The sequence below is a fragment of the Musa acuminata genome, chromosome BXJ2-7, assembly GCF_036884655.1.
Source record: "Musa acuminata AAA Group cultivar baxijiao chromosome BXJ2-7, Cavendish_Baxijiao_AAA, whole genome shotgun sequence".
Taxonomy (NCBI): domain Eukaryota; kingdom Viridiplantae; phylum Streptophyta; class Magnoliopsida; order Zingiberales; family Musaceae; genus Musa; species Musa acuminata.
Window position 1 is genome coordinate 10,921,534 of NC_088344.1, and position 20,624 is coordinate 10,942,157.

Consider the following 20,624-nt stretch of genomic DNA (forward strand, 5'->3'; position numbering starts at 1 on the left):
TGAGAAGACGTCCTTCGCTGGTTGGACGCTCCGCTCCAACGCAACAGCCCTAGTCCACCAACCGGAAGCACATAGAACTACCGCCACTGAAGACGTCTCCCCCACTCGCTGCCTAACGCGGAGGGGAAGCAGGCGTCCAGATTCTCCGTCACTTCAACCTCTCTTCTCCGGTTGACATTCCCAAGCTAGCCACTCTTTACCGGACAATTCAAGCTTTGAATGGGTCAGCACAAATCGGTCTCCCTTCTGACCGAAGACCGAAGAAGAGAAGATGATGGCGACTGATCTAGGCGTTCTCGGTCAAACGTGTGAGCCCCCCCTGCAACGTACGAACACAATCCACAGATGGAACTCCATGACCCAGCCTTCCCCTCCTCCAGTTTAAATACCACTCCCCTTTGTTTATTTCTCCTCGCATCTTTCTCTACACAAGAGAGCAGCAAAAGTGAAACAAAAAGATATAGATAGATAGATCGAGAGAGAAAGAGGGAGACATCAACCAGCTTCCTACCTCTTTGCCTTCAGAAGTAGATTATGACCTATCACGGTGGAAGTGTGTGCTGTAGCTCCCAGTGTTAGTTTCTGCTGGGTGTCAGCTGCATTAGCTTTGTAATAATTGTTGCGTTTATCTGCTTCCTGGATTCCGAAGAACCGCGTTTTCCATTGTAATCTGAGCAAAATTCTAGTGCTTGAAGAGTTACTCAGCTAGTTCTCAAGCTAAGCAATGGGGAGCACTGGTGCGTGGGATCTCAGTTCGCTGCTGAGGCTGCTAGCACAGGGAGAGGAGCAGGCGAGGCAGCTGGAAGCGCAACTGGAAGCTCCTTCCCTTGCTGAGCATTGCAAATCGTTGCTGCAACGGGTGAGATCCACTTTGGAGGAAGCCATTTCCATGGCTAAGCTAGTGGACTACGACATGTCACGGCAGCCAGCATGCCACAACGCAATAGCAGAAGCGGCAGCCGCGGCGGCATCTGACTCGCCTCGGTCCAACAGCGGGAGCCCGAGGAGTGAGAGCTCGGAGAGGGTCTTCAAGGAACACGAGCGCATGGAGATGTGCAAGAAGAGGTACACACCGGTGAATTGCAGCTAAACAGAGCACATAAAGAGCTCTTCTCACCTGACATCACTTTCTAATATCTTTGGATTGCAGGAAAACTCTACCCAAATGGACGAACCAAGTTCGTGTTTCCAGCGGCGGAGTGACCGAAGGATTAGAGGATGGCTATAGCTGGAGGAAGTACGGGCAGAAGGAGATCCTCGGAGCCAGGCATCCAAGGTTAGAAATCTCCTCTGTTTCTTCCCCTGTTCTTTTCGTCTCTTCCAAGCTCGATAATGGCGGATTCTTTCTGCTCGCAATCACCAAAAGCCCGCCTAAATCTTCGGGCACTCACGATTGGCACACTCTCGCAGAGGCTACTACCGATGCAGCCACCGCAACAGCGTCGGATGTCTTGCGACGAAACAAGTGCAGAGATCAGATCAGGACCCCTGCGTCTTCGACATCACCTACCGAGGAGAGCACACTTGTCTACAGAGGCCGCAACCGTCTCCGCTTCCAGAACCAGAGTTGCGGCAAAGCCATGAAAACCCTCCTACGATCCATGAAGCACTACTGCATCATCCTCGCCAGCATCTGCAGTCAAGTCTCAGGGTGGAAACCGAAGGGTTGAACATGCACGATCAAGTCCTGAGTTCGTCCTTCTCCTTCCCTTCGACTCCACTCGACAGTTTCGGACCTCAAAGCCGTGTCTTCTCATCCACTAATCCCCTGGAGAACACCTACGTGGGCAGCTTCTCTCCCTTCATCTCACCAACTACCTCGGAGTCCAATTACTTCTCAGTCTCTCCATGCCAAATGAGCGGCTATGGAGGTGGAATAGCCCCCAACACCTCAGAATCCGACCTCACCGAGATCATTTCTGCTGCGACGTCCACGACCAATTCCCCCAAGTTGGATGCAGCTTTCATGCTCGACCACGCCGAGTTCGATCAAATCTTCCCTTTCGATGCTCCAAAGTTCTTCTGATGCATCTTAGAAACAGAATCCATTGCTATCAGTAAGTGTCAAGATAAGCCTGTTGTTCAACCAAGTTTTGCAGGCCTTCTGCACCAAACAAAAGCTAGAGTGAGCGAATTATGTTGTTGCATTCATTTAGGACTAATGTGATCGAGATTGATACAGTAGTTTGCTTCTTCTCTTTTAAGCTTTATGCTCTCTACGTGTACATGCCTTGTTCTTAATGAACAAAAGATTGCCTTCAAGCTTTCGGTACATATTGGAATTCAGCTCTGGTTGCAGTATCATCCAGAAACACTCGGTGATAACCAAGAGAACCATTAGAAAGTTTGGCCATGTCGGTGCTTGCGGCGAGGACCGGCGCGTTGACAACGAGGCAGGCAATAGTGGGATGTGGGTTGACGTCCCAACTCTTAAACAGTGCAAGTATCCGATGGTTGACTTCGAGGTGCAATTAAACAATGGTTGACCTCGATATCAACATAAGCAACCTTTTGAGTGCAATCAAAAGCATCAAACTGAGGGAACGAAAGAATTCTCAAAAAGTCAGATTGATGTTCCTACTGATCTACACACACAGGAAATATGAATTGGTGTTCCTACTTAACAAGGAAGAGATTACAGCACAAAAAGATGTAATGTGCATTTAATTAGAAGCTTGATTCAAGAAAATTTCCCACAGTAGAAGCTAACATTGTCATCAAGAACTGGATCAGTCATGGCCGCCACATAAGACACAACTGCTACGATGAACAGAGTACTCCTTGGCGGCGATGGTCCTGTCGGTAAACCGCTCCGACATGATCTTCCGGCCGCATTCCGGCGATCCCAGATGCCTCCCCCACGCCTCTGAGATCGAAGCAAGACAGCCCGAACTGGAATTTCCACCATGTTCTTTGAGCGGTTTTGATCGCAGCACCAACCACGCCATGTTCTTGAACCATCTCGCGACTCGTGAGCGCTTCCTCCGCGCTTGGCCCAGCGGCGCCGAAAGAGGAGGAGGAGGAGGAGGAGGAGGCACGGCGGAGTGCGGCATGGAGAAGCACCGACCGGCGCCAGCGGAGTCGAGTTGCCTCATCAACGACTCAAGCTCAAAGGAGTCGTAGAGAGAGCTGCCGCAGTCCCACACGAGCCTGTTGGCCGATGCACCGGCTGGAGCCTTCTCCATGAAAGCGGAAGGAAACAGGAAAAAGAATGAGGAGGAGAGAAGCAAGCAAAGGCGATCACCAAAGCTGTAATGTAGCGTTAAGTACACATATACGCATGACGTGGTTAATTACGGAGGAGCCGCTAATCTTAATTAAATGAGCTCATAATTTAGAAGGAAAGCTTGAAATCTACCTAGAAATGAAGCAAATCAAGCTCATAATGGAGTTGATCAAGGGATTAAATGGCTTTTATCATTGCTCTAAACTACACATAGTTAACTATCTTCTTTCGTTCGTAGGTTAATTATAGAAATCCTCCATAAACACATGGAAATAATCTAGACGCACTACCTTATTTAACTTTATATATATATATGCTTTCCTAGTATTATTGAAAACAAAATTATAATAACATGTTTTTTATTATTGTTAAAAATACTATAACATAATATAAAAATATAAAAAAAACATAATACTTTTACTCACTTTGTACAGAAATATTATATTATAATATTTTTATATGTATTCTGATATTACTGAAAGTATTATAATAATATTTAAAAAATATGATAATGAAACTGATTCATCCTATCAGTCGATCCATAAAAAAAATATATATTATAGATGTAAAAAAAAAAATGAAGGGCGCTTTCTTGAAGCAGAGAGTTTTGATCTTATTAGCAACAACCTGAGAATTAGTAACAACAATGGGTGCACAAAATGATGTTTCTGCAGGCAAACTACTTCGATCTCAATGTATCATACAGCTGAAGCATTATAACACAAAATACAATACAAAATGAAAAAAGAGATACAGAGAGTGAAAAGCACTAAAGAAACACATTAGTTATCTATATGAGTCTCAAGATGATGATGTCCCCATCAGATGATCTGTTGTCGTCAGTATGATCATCACAGCCGAACACGCATGCCGAATCCATGCTTCACCTTCTCAACCCTGTCAAAAACTTCAGAATTAGCAAGAACAAATGCAAGATTGAGCAACAGTAGGACTTCTATGGAGCATCAAAGCCAAACATCACATGCATTCGAAAAATTGTAGTTGGGAGTCAGCTAGGTAATTAATCAGACCTTTGGATGATTACAAGCACAGCATAAATGTATAAAGGAATTAGTTGCTAGATGATCATTTTAAGTGAAGGAACTATGCAGTAATCTATGGCGCACAAGGTGATGAAACTTCATGGAATCAAGAGAGGTTTGCATGCAGGAGCTCACGTTGGTGCCAGTTTGCCAAGACCATCTAGCTCTTCACCAGATGATTCATCCCAAACTTTCCCAGAAATCTCAATTATATAGGAACAACCTCTGGTCACTGGAAGTCCTCGACCGACAAGCAAATCCAAATCCTTCTGATGAAGCTCTCTCCCATTCACAAGAACACCGGTATTTCCCCCGGCACAGTTCTTGGGCATAGGATAGTTGAATTCTTTAATAAACGGCTGCAAAAATAATATGTTATTATATTGTCTTGACCTGTTGATTGTAGTGATCATAGAATTCTGCATCCTATAGTTGTACTTACAGAAATTATCCCAAGGCAGGGATGCCCCATCACACCCCAAAATCCGGCACGATAATCATACCTGAACGAGGAAGCAAAGCCACCATCAAGAAACAAGATAGGATCTTAGCACTCGGTATATATGATCTACGTTATGCACAGATAAACAGCTTATGTGAATTTGAGTCAGGCAATTGGATAGCAATCTAGTCACTATACCCTACCAGAAAAGGCAGTTCTAATTGTCAAGAATAGACATCTATGCACCAAAGCCTGGGCCAGCATTATAGACATGGCAGCAGCATAATTGCCGGTTGCCAACCCAATGATCGCACACAGTTGACATGGTCAACATGTGAAAGAAAGGCCATGAAATCCAATGCATATGACCAAACTCCTAAGACACCAGAAACAAAGAAAGAACAGAAGCATAACTTATATGTGGAGAAAAGTTAAATAACTCCTACCTAAAATTATTTTGCTCACATAGTGTAACCACCAGCTCAATGCAGAGCAAGGAGCTAAACTCCTCGATGCCACAATTTAAAAGCTATGATTTCCTGGGAACCATTTACTGAGTTGTGGGTTATAAACCTACGTTTAACAATCATTAAGATGATAACTTAGTTTGGATGTTATGTGGAAAGCATGCATATACAAGAAGTTCAGAAAAAGCAACTTGTTTCTGACAAGAGTCTCACCAATAATGGCCAGGATAGATTGGACCGGCTTGCTTTTCAGCCTTCTTAATCAATCGATCGGGAATGGGGTGGTCATTAATTGAAACTTTAAATCTACTATGACCTAGTGATTGATTAAGAGGCCGAAAGCTCTTCTTTATTAGGCCAGCAAAGAATGAATCACCAGCCTTGATGATCCTAGGTTCAGTCTCATCTTTGCTTATCATGTCCCACGAGTCTCGAGATAAACCAGAAGGTGGATCCTCCTCATCTGACAAGTCCATCTCAGTAGCCACTTGTACATCTTTTGTTGAGTTCTGCTTGAAGTTACCATTTAATGATGTACTTCTCGCCTGATCAGAACGGTTACTCTCACTTCCACTTTCAGATCCATCAGCTGCACGATCAGACAGTAAGTAGCCAAAATGTTCACGAAGTGGCAAACTTGGAACTCCTGATATCGCCTGAGCATCTGAGGGCATCCCGGGCAAGCTAGGATCATCCTTCTGCAAAATCACACTTTCTGGGCTCTCAACATATCCAGACGTACCAGGAGACAAAGATGACCCATACTCTTTCTCTGATTCCCTCAAGTGTAAATCATGTCCTTTTTCTTTCATCTCGTGATCATTGCTTGTGAAAATGTAAGGCAACACTAGTTTCTCATCGGTAGACTGGATACCATTGATTGTGCTATTATGAGAGGAGTTATTGTTCTCGGAAGACACACGTGAGACTGGTGTTGGGGCAGAAATAACAATCTTACTTCCATCGTACTGGATCGCAACTAACTTAAAGCAAGATCCACACTGCAGATTAATGTTATTCTTCTTCAGAAGCAAAGACTTTTCAGGTAGCTGCAGGAGCTCGAAACAACTCGAACAAATAGTAAATGGGGCAGCACCATCAATGGGTCGACAGGAACGTGCATTATTCTTGCTGAATTTGGTTCTACTGTGTGATCTTGGCTCAAGTCTGTGCAATGGAGCATTGTCAACCCTTATATTAGAGTTTCTGGAACCAATAATTGAGGGACCATCAACTCTGCAGAACTCATAATTATTGACGGGATACAGAATCCTCTGATGGCCAATAGTTGTGGATGGGGCTCTTGCAGGAAGCAAGAACGGTCTCTGGTAGCATTGCATACATGAGCAGGCAGGTTGATGATAGAAACCATCATGATGGTAAGACATAACAGGATCAAGAGCAAACTGTCCATAAAGGAAACCATCGACCTGTCTCGGTGGATATTCATGGGGTCGGTGAAAGGGAACTCTTCTTTGAGCAAATGGATCACCATAACCAGGTATGCCACCCTCAGCCGGCACATTAGAATATAAATTTACCATGGCAGCATTATGATCATGCAGTGTTGGGAAATACTGAGATGAATTCGGGTCTGACGATGATGAGGTTTCAGGAAACCATTTAACATGATCATGATGGACATAGGAACTCTTCGGCTTGTCTGAGGCCTCACAAGTTCGCTGCACTTGATCTCTCAACTCATCAAGCATTCTCAGAAGCCTTGCTCGGTCTTGTTCAAGGTAGCCTACTCTGCTAGCACCATCCATGTTCTGTCGACTTTCGCCCTCGACATTACCATTGATATAACTTGGATACCGATGACAGTCAGATGGGCCTTCATCATGCAGTGGAGCAGGCCAACCGTCTCCCACGGGAGCTCTCGGTGTTCGGACTTGTCTTCGCTGAGGCTCACGAGACTCATCTACCTGTTGTTTCATTTCTCTTCCACTCTCCATGCCTGTTTTACCCAATTCAGACACATCGTGGGTGTGCTTACTAATGAGAGTTTCCCAATGGCATTGATGCTTGGTATCGGCACTTCCATTTTCTTCGGGAAGATCATCTATCTTCATCAGGTCACTGTCTTTACATCCGGTCACAGAAACACCATGGGAACCCGCTGATCCATGTGATAGTGACTCCACCGTCCGATCATCTCCACTGCCCTCATGATGGATCTCTGCACTTGAATCTGAAACCATCGGTTTCTTCTCCGTGCAATGCTGCTCCAAGACCTCGAGATATTTCATGTTTTCTTCATTAGATTTCTCCGGTGAAGCTCCCGAACCTGGAACAGGTTTCTTGGCTGTATGATTCCCAAAGAACCAAACGATTGTTACCGTATAACCCTACCCCAAATGACTATCCTAATGTTTAGCAAGAACAAAACAGATAAAGATAAAAACTTCGTCAGCAAGAATTCACAGACGAATGAAGCTTGGGGCTCACCTTGGAGAGTAGCGCCACAGCCACCGCAGCGGTAGACTGCGAAATTGGCGAGCTCCGGGAGAAGCTTGTCGCACTTGGGGCACCGCACCACTCGAACCTTCGATCCAAGTCCCTCCTCCGCCATCTCTCTCGCATGGAATGAATCCTTCAAAAACCCTCTCAAGCTCCGATCCTTCGCCACCACCTCAAATTCTCCGATCAAAATCCCTCCTTTATAGCACCAAACGAGACAATGGACCAAAATGGAGTCACATTGGCGATGCCCAGAAAAATGGCACCTCAGAGAAAGAAGGTCGACCCCATTTCCTCGAACTTCTCCACGAAACAGAGATCAAAATCGCTCCTTTCTCGGAACCTGGGAAAGCATTCCGGTCATTCTTCCTCCCCACTTTATTCCGTCGCGCTTCCGCCTTGTGAGAGAGAGAGAAAAGAAGGATTCGAAAGCCAAAGGAGGAAGAGGAGAAAGGTGAGGTTTTGGCATGAGTAATCATGAGACGGCGAGAGCGGGAGAGAGACGAAGGGCGATCACCCTTCCCTAATCGAATCCGCTACCGCGCTGCTGAACTCGGCGATTTAATGAACTCCGGAGGCTCTGACCAACTAGAATCATTGGGATCAAAAAGCTGGATATCGTCTCCGAGTAATGGCTCACCTGGGTGCGCATCCATCCGACACGGACACAGGTCGAGACGACTCTCCATAGCTGTGTTTTCTCACCATCGTCAACCTCGTTGCTTCCACATGGCCCCCATGCACGGACTGCTACCACAAAAGCAGAACACAGCTTGCCTTCGAGGACGACAGTCTGACCGCAAGTCTTCTCAGTCCAGTACAGCCTGAGTCGTTCTTTGATCTGCGACGTTTGTCTGCTTGCAGAAGCTCATCACATCTCTCCCCACATCCAGCTCATGGATCAACGATCTTGTTAATGTCTCCGTCGTTGCAAGAGAACTGTTTACCCTTGTCCCACTGGGAAAGACGGCAAGCGCAGCTTTAGGTGTGTCAGAGACAGCAAGGGGGCCCGTGGCAGCTGCGACTGATGGGTGTAATGGCGGAGTTATACCTGATCGAAAGGAAGGGCTTTTATGGGATTTGGGAGGTTGGGCGGCACTTCACGCACGCCGAGGTAGCTGAGGAATCCGAAGTGGCGCAAAGCGGGGTGTCGTCCGGCGGGAGCTCGGACAAGCTTGCGCTTTGCGCAACCTTGTCTGCTGCGCACAAAGGGTCACCACGGAGCTTCTGCTGTGGGCCCAGCGTGAACCGGCCCATGAAGACCAGAACATTCACCCATGTGCCTCAAATTACCCGGCCCAATTGAACCACCACGTCATGAACCAACTTGATTCGATCTCGACCGTCCACGCCCTCTCATCTCGCTCCACTCCATTTCTTCATGCTATAAAAAGAGAACACAACGGCTAGGGTTAAAGCACCTCTCACCTTTCTCGGCTTGTTTTAGGGTTTTGGCTCATCTCTCTTCGGCGATCTTGTTTGGGACAAGAAAGGCAAGATGACGGTGAAGCTGTCGAAGGCGGAGAAGAAGGTGGTGTACGACAAGAAGCTGTGCGGGCTGTTGGATGAGTACAGCAAGGTGCTAATCGCGGTCGCCGACAACGTCGGGTCCAACCAGCTCCAGAACATCCGAAAGGGCCTCCGCGGCGACTCCATCGTCCTCATGGGCAAGAACACCCTCATCCGCCGCTGCATCAGGATCCACGCTGAGAAGACCGGCAACAAGAACTACCTCAACCTCCTCCCCCTGCTTGTCGTGCGTTCTCCCCCCTTTCCATCTTGCAAGCTTTCTCTTTGTGATAGCGTGCTCACGTAATTTTCTTTCATTGGGACAGGCGATGAAAGATTATCTTTTATGCTCAATATCTCTTGATGCTAATCATTCGTAGTTCGTTTTGGTTGTTCCAAGAACTTATTGTGTTCGTGCTGTTCAGGGAAATGTGGGACTTATATTTACCAAGGGAGATCTCAAAGAAGTTAGTGAGGAGGTTGCCAAGTACAAGGTATGCTAATGTTATGAGAATCCCTGTTGTTTTTCCAGTCTTGCTTCTTGCTCTGAATTCAAATTGGGATTTTTGTAGGTCCGTTGGGACAAGGTTTAGTCATTTTTTTTGCTTAAAGAATTTCAATGCTCAGATCCAATACAATGACACAACTTCATCACTGGAAAATTATTTGGTTCATTACAAGATGCATATATCAGAATTCAAATGAAATAAGATATAAAATGATAAAAACATGCGAGTCTTGTGCTCGTGACTGAGTTGGCCGAAGTTCATTCTATGTAGCGCAGAAAATGATATGAATACCTATGAAATCCAATAGCATGGAGTAGTCTTGAATCCCTGTTTATAGGATTAGAAGAATAGACCCTTTATCTGAGTAAGTTATTCTGATATGCATCCTAACTTACAACTGGCGATCTTTAATAAATATGTCCATTGAGTTGAATTGAACTTGGATTTTGACTTGTTTTAATATGTTGATATTCCTTTTTCGTTTTCTTTATTTAAGATAGTAAGTATAAGAAGGTGATAAAGCATTTCTACCTGTTTTTGCTAGCTAGAAATATTTATATACACATTAGAAATGGTATACTCTTGTATCAACCCCTTCAAACATTACAAGTCAGCAACTTAGTTCACTAATAAATGCTTGGAATACCTTTTTGAGTGGCATATAATTGCAAGTCAGCAACTTAATTCACTATCAAGTACCTTAGACGGAAAATTCTTTGTCATGATATTCATAGGACAATATAGTTAGTTTAATATGTAAGAGTAGGAATGATGTAGCTTGTCCCAAAGAATGTTCTGGTCTGAATTGGTGATGAGGACTTTCTTGACTGAATTATGCAGATTAGACTAATATAAGGGAAGGTTTATTTGCTTCATAAAGCAATGCAATCTTGATTGAGCTAGTGAAAGACTTGATCCACCCTACCTATCACATCTATGACAACAGGTTTTTGTAAATAATCATTTTTTCATCTACTCCACCAATAGTTGGGCTGAAATCTGTGCCATTACTAATGATGCAGTGATGTTGCATTTATGTGTTCAGTTTCAACGTTTTGTCACTGTAGCATATTTGACAATGCTTGACACTTGTGAAGAAAATGTTGACAACATGGTTCATGACTGGCTAAATGATTGCATAATGGTCATTCAACTGAATCAACAAGATTTTAAGATGGTTGTAAATTCTAGATATCAGATTTTGCAAGATCATATTGTTTTTAAGGTCTATGCAAGTAGGGTTCTCCTTTTTCCTTTCTGCTGTCATTTCCTCTCATTGATCTACTTCTCTATGGTTTTCTTTTGCTATTGGTAAATTTTGAAGTAGAATTTCAGTTCACTTTTTTTCCTTCATCGTCAGGTTGGAGCTCCTGCGCGTGTTGGACTTGTTGCACCAATTGATGTTGTTGTTCCCCCTGGCAACACTGGATTGGACCCTTCACAGACTTCTTTCTTCCAGGTCAATAAGATAAATGTCTTGTATACCATACCAAATACCGTTTGTAGTTTCATACTGAAACTCCTTTCTCTCAGGTGCTCAACATCCCAACCAAGATTAACAAGGGTACTGTGGAAATCATTACCCCTGTTGAACTGATCAGGAAGGGAGAAAAAGTGGGCTCTTCTGAGGCTGCTCTCCTTGCAAAGCTTGGGATTAGGCCTTTTTCGTATGGCCTTGTTATTCTGTCTGTGTATGATAATGGATCGGTCTTCAGTCCCGAGGTGTTGGATCTCACGGAGGATGACCTCATTGAGAAGTTTGCAGCTGGTGTCTCATTGGTTACTTCACTGTCTCTCGCCATTTCTTACCCGACACTTGTGGCGGCTCCTCATATGTTCATCAATGCGTACAAGAATGTGCTTGCTGTTGCAATTGCTACAGAGTACTCCTTCCCACATGCAGAAAAAGTTAAGGAGTACCTAAAGGTATATTCATAATCTGAGCTATGGGTTCTAGTCCTGTTCTGCCATTGAATATATGTTCTAAATCTTTATGATTGGTGCAGGATCCAAGCAAGTTTGCTGTTGCTGCTGCTCCTGTGGTTGCCGAAGATGCTGCAGCTGCATCTTCTTCTGCACCTGTAGAAGAGAAGAAAGAGGAGCCTGCCGAGGAATCTGATGATGACATGGGCTTTAGCTTGTTCGATTAGTGTGTTCGAGTTGCATAGAACAAGTAGCATTTGGAGGTTCCATAATTATCTTGTTGAGCTATTAGATTTTGCTACCAAAATTTCTAGATGTCGTGAAGCTCTGGCTTTTCTCTTATTGGCAAATGTTTTCTAGTTATTAAAATTTTCATACGTGACATGAGTGTGATCTTACTAAGAGAATTTGCTTTGGGTGCATATCAGGTGGATCTGTTCGTCTGTTTCACAGGTTGAGATATAAAGAAAGAAAAATTATCTTTTTTTTATCATCAGGTGGATCATAATGAAAGAAAAATGGAAGAATTTTTGAAAAAGTACTTTTGTATTTGTTTTCAGAGCATTTTTATTTTAAAAAATATTTAAACAGCGTCTTTTGAGGAGTTATTTTATCTATTTAAACTTGGACAGCTAATTTTAAAATTGTTTTATTTAAAATAATGGGTTTGGATTGCAGATTCAGTGAGCCTTTTGTTGATTGATCCGATTTATTCAGTAAGGTTTAATATAAATTGATTGTTGCAGTGTATCGCTGTCATAGTATTGATACTGACATGGACGAAGAAGCAAAATGTTTCTCTTCTATCATTGTCTTTTTCTTTATTCCATACGTGGATTATTATTGTTTATTTTCTTTTTTATTTTTATATTTTTTTTTCTTTCCTCTTGAATCAAGAATACAAAAAATATTATGTAAATATACTATTATCTTTATTATTGTTCGATCATTATTTAAATAATTTAATAATTATTTAAATAAGATTATATATGTATGTAAATTTATATGTAGTATGGTATTTAAAATATCTTTTCTTCTTTGATATTCATTGTTAAATTTGTGAGAAGATATTACATTTATCAAAGGTTTTGTCAATTTATGTAAGTCAAAACTAGTTAACTTGTAAAAAAAAAAAAAACATTGTATATATCTTACAGTTTCATTGTATTTTTGGTCAAAAATAATGTATCATATATTAGTAAAAAAATTTTGATGGTTAAATTTCAAATATAAAAAATTATTATATGAGGGCATGATATTTTAAAAAAAATAAAAAAAATAAAAAATTAACACACTATGCATGACTTGAATAATTCTAAAAAATATTTTAAAAATTTAAAATGAAAAAAATACTGACATATGTCCATTTAGATCCAATTCAAACGTATCTAAAAATTTTTAGGATATTTCGAGATATCTACTATGTGATGCATTATTTTTAGATTTTGACCAACAATAATGAATTACATATTAGTAAGATTTTTTTTATGATCAAATTTTTATCAAGTGTTTAGGACTATTTAGAAGGTTAAATGTAAAAAAAAATACATGAGTGCATAATATTTTTGAGAAAATTTTAAAAATATTTTAAAATTAGAAAATAGCACACTATGCACATCCTGAATAATTCTAAAAATATCAATAAAAAATACTGACATATGTCTATCTAGATCTAGCTCAATAGTATCTTAGAACTTTTAAGGACATTTTGATAAATTTGGCTATGTGATGCACCTTTTTTTTTTAATCTTGATAAAACAGTATATCACATATTAGTAAAAGTTTTCTGATGATCAAATTTTTATCAGGTATTTAGGACATAATTAGAAGGTCAAATGTCAAAAAAATGATACACTATGTAGGGCTTGAATAATTTTAAAAATAAAAAAAAATTAAAATAGAAAAACACTGACATATATCCATCCAAATCCCATTAAAAGGTATTTAAAAACCTTTGAGGTATTTTGACAAGTCCTACTATGCAATATACTATTTTCGAATTTTGATAAAAAATGATGCATCACATATTAGTAAAAAAATTTTTATGGTCAAATTTTTAACAGGTGTGTGAGACTTAATTAGAAGGTCAAATGTTAAAAACCTTGTATTAGTGCATGATACTTTTATAGAAATTTGAAAAAGTTTTTAAAAATAAAAAATAATAAAATATGCATAAGCTAAATAAGTCTAAAAAAATATTAAATAAAATTTCTAAAATAGAAAACATACTGACATACGTCCATCTAGATCAAATTTAAAGAGATTTTAAAAATTTTAGAACATTTTGACAAGTCCTACTATATAATGAAATGCTTTTAGATTTTAACCAAAAAGTAATATATTGCATATAAGAATATATTTTCTAAGGGCCAAATTTTTATCAGGTGGTTGTGACCTTATTAGAAGCTCATATGTCTGATATTTTTGTGAAGATTTAAAAATTTTAGATAATTAGAAAAACACTTTGCAAGAGCTAAAAAATCTAAAATTTAAAGAGATATATATATATATATATATATATATATATATACAATTTAAAGATATCTCTAAAATTTCAGGATATTTTGACAAGTCCTACTATGCGATGCCCATTTAAAAAAAAAAAAGCAGAAGATAATGCATCACATATATATTTTCTGAAGGTTAAATTTTTATTGACATTTGGGATCTAATTAGAATATCAAATATCAAAAATATTATATAAGCACATGATATTTTTATTAAAAATTTGAAATAAATAGGGAAAAATAAAAAATGACACACACTATATAGGAATTGAAATATTCTAATAATATAATTTAAAAAAAAGACTGATTTATATCCAACCAATCCTACTATGCGATGTATTACTTTTGAATTTTAGTAAAAAATAATGCATCGCAAATTAATAAAAAAATTTATGACCAAATTATTATCAGGTGTATGGGATATAATTAAAAAGGTTAAATATAAAAAAACATGCATGAGTGTATGATATTATTATAAAAAATATTTAAAAATAAAAATAAAAAATGGTATATTCTATAAGAGTTGAAATTTTTTGAAAAATATAAAAAACACATAAAATAGAAAAAAAAAACTTACATATGTCCATCTGAATCCAACCTGAATATATCTTCTAAATTTTAGGATATCTTTTTAAGTCTTGCTACACGAAGCACTATTTTTGGGTTTTGACAAAAAAAAATAGTCTATCGCACATTAGAAAATATTTTTTAAGAGCCTAATTTTTATGAGGTGTTTGAGACCTAAGTAGAAGATCAAATGCCAAGAAATATTACATGAGTGCATGATATTTTGCTATAAATTAAAAAGTAAATGTGTTATTGTTAGGATCGGAGCAGCACTAAGAGGGGGGGGGGGGGGGGTGAATTAGTGCAGCGGATTAAAACTTCGGTTTTAGAAAATCTTTCGTACGATAAAAGCAACGTTTTCGTTTGAAACCGTTTCAATTGCGTTGAAAGCGTACGTAATAAGATGAGGGCAGTGAACTTAGCAAAGTAAAGATTTGCAGAAAGATAAATGCATAAACATAAATGCAAACCGGAGATTACGCCGATTTTAAAGTGGTTCGGTTAAATGACCTACATCCACTTGCGAGGCCCCTCTTCGATGAGGCTCCCACCTTCCACTAGCAAATCTCTTGAAAGGGAAGGGTAAATACCCCTCTTACAACTCTTTACAGGCGATTCACTCTCTTACAAATTTTCAGCAAGAAAGAAGGAGGTGAACACTAGCAAAATGAAAACAAGATTAGCTAGGACTTTTCTAAGACCTTTCTCTCAAACACTTGTTGCTTAAAAAGTTGTTTTCTCAGCTGAGACTTAAGGGGTATTTATAAGCCTCAAGAGGATTCAAATTTGGGCTCCAAAAATTTGAATTCTCTTATGTTCCCGATGCTGGCGGTGCCACCACCAAGCCAAGCGGTGCCGCCGCCCAGCGCTCGAGTGCTGGACGGTGCAACCGCCCAGCCCAGGAGGTGTCACCGCCCAGTTCTCGGGTGCTGGGCGGTGCCACCGCCTAGGCCAAATCAGCTCACTGGTTGGGCTCCAAACTTGGCCCAAACCAGTCCGAACTCGGGCCCAATTGGCCCCTACTTGGGTTATAGGATTAACACCTAATCCTAACCCTAATTAACGTGCTAACTATGAATTTAAAGACATTTTCTAAGCTATTACAAAGTCCGTAAGTCAAAACTTCTTCCGGCGAACTTCCGACGGTCTTCCGATAAACTCTCGAAAACAATTCTGTGGACTCCCGGCAAGCTCCTAGACTTCACGATTTGATCTTGGCGAGTTCCAACGAGCTTCTTCGGCAAGCTCCGCGAACTTCCAATGAACCTTCTGGCGAGCTTCCGAAAAACCCTTCGGCAAGCTCCCTACTCATTCTCGGCTAGTTCCGGCAACATTCCCGATGAACCTTCGGACTTCCGTCGAACTCTCGAACTCCCAACGAATCCTTCACGCTTGACTCCGACACTTTGTTTTGCTTTATGTCTTCGTCGTTATCGTAGTTAATCCTGCACACACAAGCTAAAACTCTACTCCGATCTAGACAATTATTATAACGCGAATTGACATTCTGTTGCCCGGCACGTCATTGGTTGGCACTTCGTCCGATTCTTCGGTGCATCGTCCTCTCTTGCGGCTTGTTGCCCAATCGGCGGTTGACCTCCGCAACCCCGATATCCTTGGTGCAATTTCGCTCTCCTTGGCCCGATGCCCGACGTTCGAAGCATTCAGCCATCCAATATCCTGACGTGATCTCTTTCGGCGCAACGTCAATTCCTCCTGCGTCAACTGTCTAAACCTGATCGAGTAGACCTGCATCGCTCAAAATGCAGTTTAAATCATAAACACATATCAAGTGGTTTCATCATCAAAATACGAGATTCAACAATCTCCCCCTTTTTGATGATGACAACCACTTGATGACGGAGTTAACCTTAACTCCGGGAGTTTAAACAAACTCCCCCTATCAATATGCCATATTGATAGAACCTTGAATTCAAACTGAATTCAAGTCATTGCAATATTCATCATGAATACTTGCAACACATCATCATAAACATATGCATAAACTTATGCATATCATGTCATCAACATACTTCTCCCCCTTTGTCATCAACAAAATGGAGAAGTACAACTATTCTTTGTGTTTTTAATATAAGTTCAACTCATTGCATAAAAAACATAATATCAAGTTTTATCATCATGCAGTTTTGAAGTTAGAAAATTTAGCAAGTATTGCATCATGCTTAGGACATTCAAGCTATCAAGTTTTAGATATGCAAGTTTTATAGCATACAAGATAGCACTTTTAGTAATATTCAAGATAGCAAGTTCTACATCATGCAAGCTAGCAAAATGTTTGAAAAAGTGATCAAGTTTTGCAACATACAAGCTAGCAAAAATGTCAAACTAGCAAGAGATAATGTTTTACATGAGGCAAGCAAACAATTTGACAAATGTTACATTTGCATCTTCTCCTTTGAGAAGTGCAATTTTTGCTTTCATCTTGAATTGTGCAAGCTAGTTAGTTTGCCTCTTTTCATGATGTCCATGCTAGAAATTCTTGCTCCCCTTTGTCATTGTCAAAAAGAAGGGAAGACCCTTATATCAATTTTCATATTATGACAAAGGTAAGTATCATTCTTATTTGTGCATCATTATATATTCAAATTAAAACTTACACAATTTCAATAACCTTATTTTTCATGTACGATACCGAAAAATAAATCAATCATCATTAATAAGCATATCATACATGATACTCAAACATTAAAATTTTCAAGCATTTATCAACATGTTGATCATGATACCAAACATTCATCATTTAAAGCATTCATGATACACATCATATGCAATACATCACATAAAAAGCATAAGTGTTGCATGCATCATTTTAGCAACAATTCGTAGCATTTCATCATATGACAAGATATCAGCAAGTAAAATTACAATGCTAGTTCTTGATATCTTAATATGATGCAAACATGGCATATGGCAATCATAGCATTTCGATTATCAATTTTCCATATATTTCGATGCAAGCTTCTTTTGATATCTCAACATAATTCAAATTTAAATATGGCACTTATTAATTCATATATTTATCATTCAAATATGGCACTCATAGTATCAATTCATATATTTCTCCCCCTTTGTCATTACCGAAAAGAAGGGAGAAATCGATGGCCAAAAGATTTTAATCATTATACAAGCCAACTTACAAAATCATGTCATGATATCAAGAAAATTCAAGAAGGACATGATTCATTCAATAAATCCTTTTAATAGAGCAAAAGGATTATACAACCAAGGATCATGATTAAAATATATCAATATCATAGATCAAGTCATGATTCGTGATTCATCATAAAGCAAATTAATTTTCAATCATCTCATAAGGCTTTTAAGGAATTTTTGAAACATAGGAGAATGATTAATTTAAGCATGCAATGTTTCAATTAAATTCAAGTCATGAATACCAATACTTTCATATTGTGAGTATCAATTCATGAATACCAAAAGATATTATTTGTGATTCCAATTTTACAAGATCAAGATTATGATTTAAATAAAACTTATTCAAATCAAATCAGTAACTTAAAACTCATAATCAAGTCATCAAAATCAATTTCGAGATTCACAAAATATCATGAAATCATTAATCTTGATCCGATGGGAAAAGCATTTTTGAAGTGATTCTTTTTCATCTAAGTATGCCTTAGTCATTATATGCCAAATCAAGATAAGCATGAAAGTTCAAGACATAAAGACAAAATCTTATAAAACAGCTAATCAAGCAAGATTTTAAACATCTATTTTCAAGCTAGAGTAAGTCAAGGATTCAATTATCTTATGTCATGAATTCCAATAGGCATCTCAAATTATCAACATCACATTAAAAAGATATTTCAAAAAGACATATCGATAAGTGATTCATTTGCATCATTTTATTTTTGGAAGATTCTCCTCTTTCGTAAATAAATCTAGGAGAACAAAATGAATTAAGGGAGATATAATATGATTGAAGCATTGAACATGATTCATATTTAAAATGTGTCTCATGTCATAAGTATGAATCAAACATTTGTGAAATCCGAAATCATCCTCAAAATCACATTCAATAAATTCATACATGACAAGCATAGATTTATTGAAAAATCGATCAGATAGAGGATCGTATTTCGTTTTTATAAATTTCTATTCATGTGATTTACTTCTTATAAGCATTCCTTTACCTTTAATAAAACAAGTGTCAATATTTAAGACGGAAAGGTAAATTTCATAGAACAAATCATCAAGTATGATTCCATGATAACATCCTTTTAATATCTTGATATTCATCATCAAGTATGATTTCAAAAAAATATGTTTAAGAGAAATCATTAAGACCAAATACATGATACACTCATTTATTTTTAAAATATTCATCATGTTTATTTTCATGAGATTCACAAGATTGGTAAACTAAATTCATTAATCTCAATAGGATATAAAATTTATTTCCATTTCATATAATTGATTTCATGTGAGGGTGTTCAAATCTTTTTGTGAAAACATGTATCATCATTTAAAATCAAAACAAAAGTTTCGTCATAAAACCGTCAAGACCAAACACATCAAAAATAAAACATCATGATATCACATCTATCATCAAAAGACTATCAAGAAATTCATACATAGATGTATATACACTTTGTCATCTTAATATGTCATGGGAATGTCATCTTAATTCATCATAAAAATGATTAAACCAAAAACATGTTAATCCAAAATGAGAGTATCAAATCAATATTCACTTCAAAAACTCATGCATGACATAAAATCATCAAAATACACATGCATGAATTAATCCTAAGCATTATATATAACTATCATCCATAATGTTGCATACATCATTCAACATTTCAAAACATAACATGTATGAAACCTTAGCAATATACTTTTCATGATCAAATTTTTAATTTTTTCAAAGATGCTAAAAAGAAAAACATGATATAATTTTTGAAAAATAATTTTTTTTTTAATTTCCTATTCCCACTATCTAAATTAAGAACTCATTAAAAACTTTAAGTAATTTCAAAATCATTCAAGAGAGTTGAGTTACTTACCTTGTAGTTGAAGCTCGTCAAAGCCCTCGTCGTTTCACCTTTGGAAGTTCTTGATTCATCCTTGGTTGCCTTCCTCTTCTTTGGCCTCTTCCTCCGTTCAAGTTCATTGTTTATTTTATATTTTTGTTTAATGAACTTATTAAGAGTTAGTGTTCGAAGTTCAAGTTCATCATTGTCCTCATCACTTGAGTCATCACTCAAGTAGTATTTATTTGTCCGGAGTTCCAAATCCTTCCTGTTCTTTGGAAGGTGGTCCAAGTGTTCATTGTGTTTATCATGTGCATTGCGCACCATTTCATATGTCATCAATGAGCCGATAAGTTCTTCAAGTGGAAAAATATTTAAATATTTTGTTTCTTGTATTGCCGTTACTTTTGATTCCCAAGCTTTAGAAAGTGATCGTAAAACTTTACTAACAAGTTCAAAATTCGAGAAACATTTGCTAAGAGCTTGTAAACCATTGACGACATCCGTGAAACGGGTGTACATGTCAACAATGGTTTCGCTCGGCTTCATTTGAAAAAGCTCGAAATCATGCATTAAAATGTTGATTTTCGAATCTTTAACTCTAGAAGTGCCTTCGTGTGTGATTTCAAGAGTGTGCCATATGTCGAAAGCCGTTTCGCATAAAGAAACCCGATTGAACTCATTTTTGTCCAAAGCGCAAAATAAGGCATTCATAGCCTTTGCGTTTAAAGAAAACATCTTCTTCTCCAAATCATTCCATTGGTTCATTGGAAGAGAAGACATTTCAAATCCATTTTCGACTATGTGCCATAAATTCAAATCCAAAGAAAGTAAGAAAACTCTCATTCGAGTTTTCCAATAAGTGTAGTCCGTCCCATTGAAAAAGGGAGGACAAATGAGAGAGTGACCCTCTTGAAAGCCGTAAAGAGCCATTTCTATTTGGGTGTTAAACCAAG

At 38.7% G+C, this 20,624-nt stretch overlaps 4 protein-coding genes across 5 annotated transcripts; 2 read left to right on the plus strand and 2 right to left on the minus strand.

Moving 5' to 3' along the window:
* Positions 1 to 417: 417 nt before the first annotated feature.
* On the plus strand, positions 418 to 2,262 carry LOC103991639 (probable WRKY transcription factor 41). The gene is made up of 3 exons (XM_009411150.3): positions 418 to 1,065; positions 1,151 to 1,276; positions 1,411 to 2,262. Exons 1-3 carry the CDS (start codon positions 725 to 727, stop codon positions 2,024 to 2,026), a joined length of 1,083 nt encoding a protein of 360 aa, XP_009409425.2. The 5' UTR covers positions 418 to 724; the 3' UTR covers positions 2,027 to 2,262.
* A 467-nt stretch (positions 2,263 to 2,729) lies between these two features.
* Positions 2,730 to 3,185, minus strand: LOC103991886 (uncharacterized). The gene has a single exon (XM_009411425.3). The coding sequence runs from the start codon at positions 3,183 to 3,185 to the stop codon at positions 2,730 to 2,732; it is 456 nt and encodes a 151-aa protein (XP_009409700.2).
* Positions 3,186 to 3,884: 699 nt separating this feature from the next.
* Positions 3,885 to 8,902, minus strand: LOC103991641 (uncharacterized). 2 transcript variants are annotated; one of them, XM_065117189.1, is made up of 5 exons: positions 7,630 to 8,902; positions 5,392 to 7,468; positions 4,712 to 4,772; positions 4,405 to 4,628; positions 3,885 to 4,123 (listed from the first exon to the last, which is right to left on the minus strand). In XM_065117189.1, exons 1-5 carry the CDS (start codon positions 7,751 to 7,753, stop codon positions 4,078 to 4,080), a joined length of 2,532 nt encoding a protein of 843 aa, XP_064973261.1. In that variant the 5' UTR covers positions 7,754 to 8,902; the 3' UTR covers positions 3,885 to 4,077. The 2 variants fall into 2 exon arrangements, with proteins under 2 accessions (XP_064973261.1, XP_009409426.2); XM_009411151.3 differs by having other exon boundaries at positions 5,392 to 7,486.
* A 142-nt stretch (positions 8,903 to 9,044) lies between these two features.
* LOC135617198 (large ribosomal subunit protein uL10-like) lies at positions 9,045 to 12,004 on the plus strand. Its single transcript, XM_065117190.1, has 5 exons — positions 9,045 to 9,397; positions 9,576 to 9,644; positions 11,020 to 11,118; positions 11,193 to 11,585; positions 11,666 to 12,004. Exons 1-5 carry the CDS (start codon positions 9,140 to 9,142, stop codon positions 11,807 to 11,809), a joined length of 963 nt encoding a protein of 320 aa, XP_064973262.1. The 5' UTR covers positions 9,045 to 9,139; the 3' UTR covers positions 11,810 to 12,004.
* The last annotated feature ends 8,620 nt before the right edge of the window (positions 12,005 to 20,624 follow it).

Bases quoted from the DNA above. Each gene is read 5' to 3' on its own strand.
- LOC103991639 (XM_009411150.3), top strand. From the start codon at position 725: ATGGGGAGCACTGGTGCGTGGGATCTCAGTTCGCTGCTGAGGCTGCTA. The intron at 1,066-1,150 runs GTACACACCGGT...TTTGGATTGCAG, and splicing joins ATGGAGATGTGCAAGAAGAG to GAAAACTCTACCCAAATGGA. The intron at 1,277-1,410 runs GTTAGAAATCTC...ACACTCTCGCAG, and splicing joins CTCGGAGCCAGGCATCCAAG to AGGCTACTACCGATGCAGCC.
- LOC103991886 (XM_009411425.3), bottom strand. From the start codon at position 3,185: ATGGAGAAGGCTCCAGCCGGTGCATCGGCCAACAGGCTCGTGTGGGAC.
- LOC103991641 (XM_009411151.3), bottom strand. From the start codon at position 7,753: ATGGCGGAGGAGGGACTTGGATCGAAGGTTCGAGTGGTGCGGTGCCCC. The intron at 4,773-5,391 runs GTGAGACTCTTG...TTCCTCGTTCAG, and splicing joins ATCTATCCTGGCCATTATTG to GTATGATTATCGTGCCGGAT. The intron at 4,124-4,404 runs GTGAGCTCCTGC...AGTTTTTGACAG, and splicing joins CTTGGCAAACTGGCACCAAC to GGTTGAGAAGGTGAAGCATG.
- LOC135617198 (XM_065117190.1), top strand. From the start codon at position 9,140: ATGACGGTGAAGCTGTCGAAGGCGGAGAAGAAGGTGGTGTACGACAAG. The intron at 9,398-9,575 runs GTGCGTTCTCCC...CGTGCTGTTCAG, and splicing joins ACCTCCTCCCCCTGCTTGTC to GGAAATGTGGGACTTATATT. The intron at 11,586-11,665 runs GTATATTCATAA...TGATTGGTGCAG, and splicing joins AAGTTAAGGAGTACCTAAAG to GATCCAAGCAAGTTTGCTGT.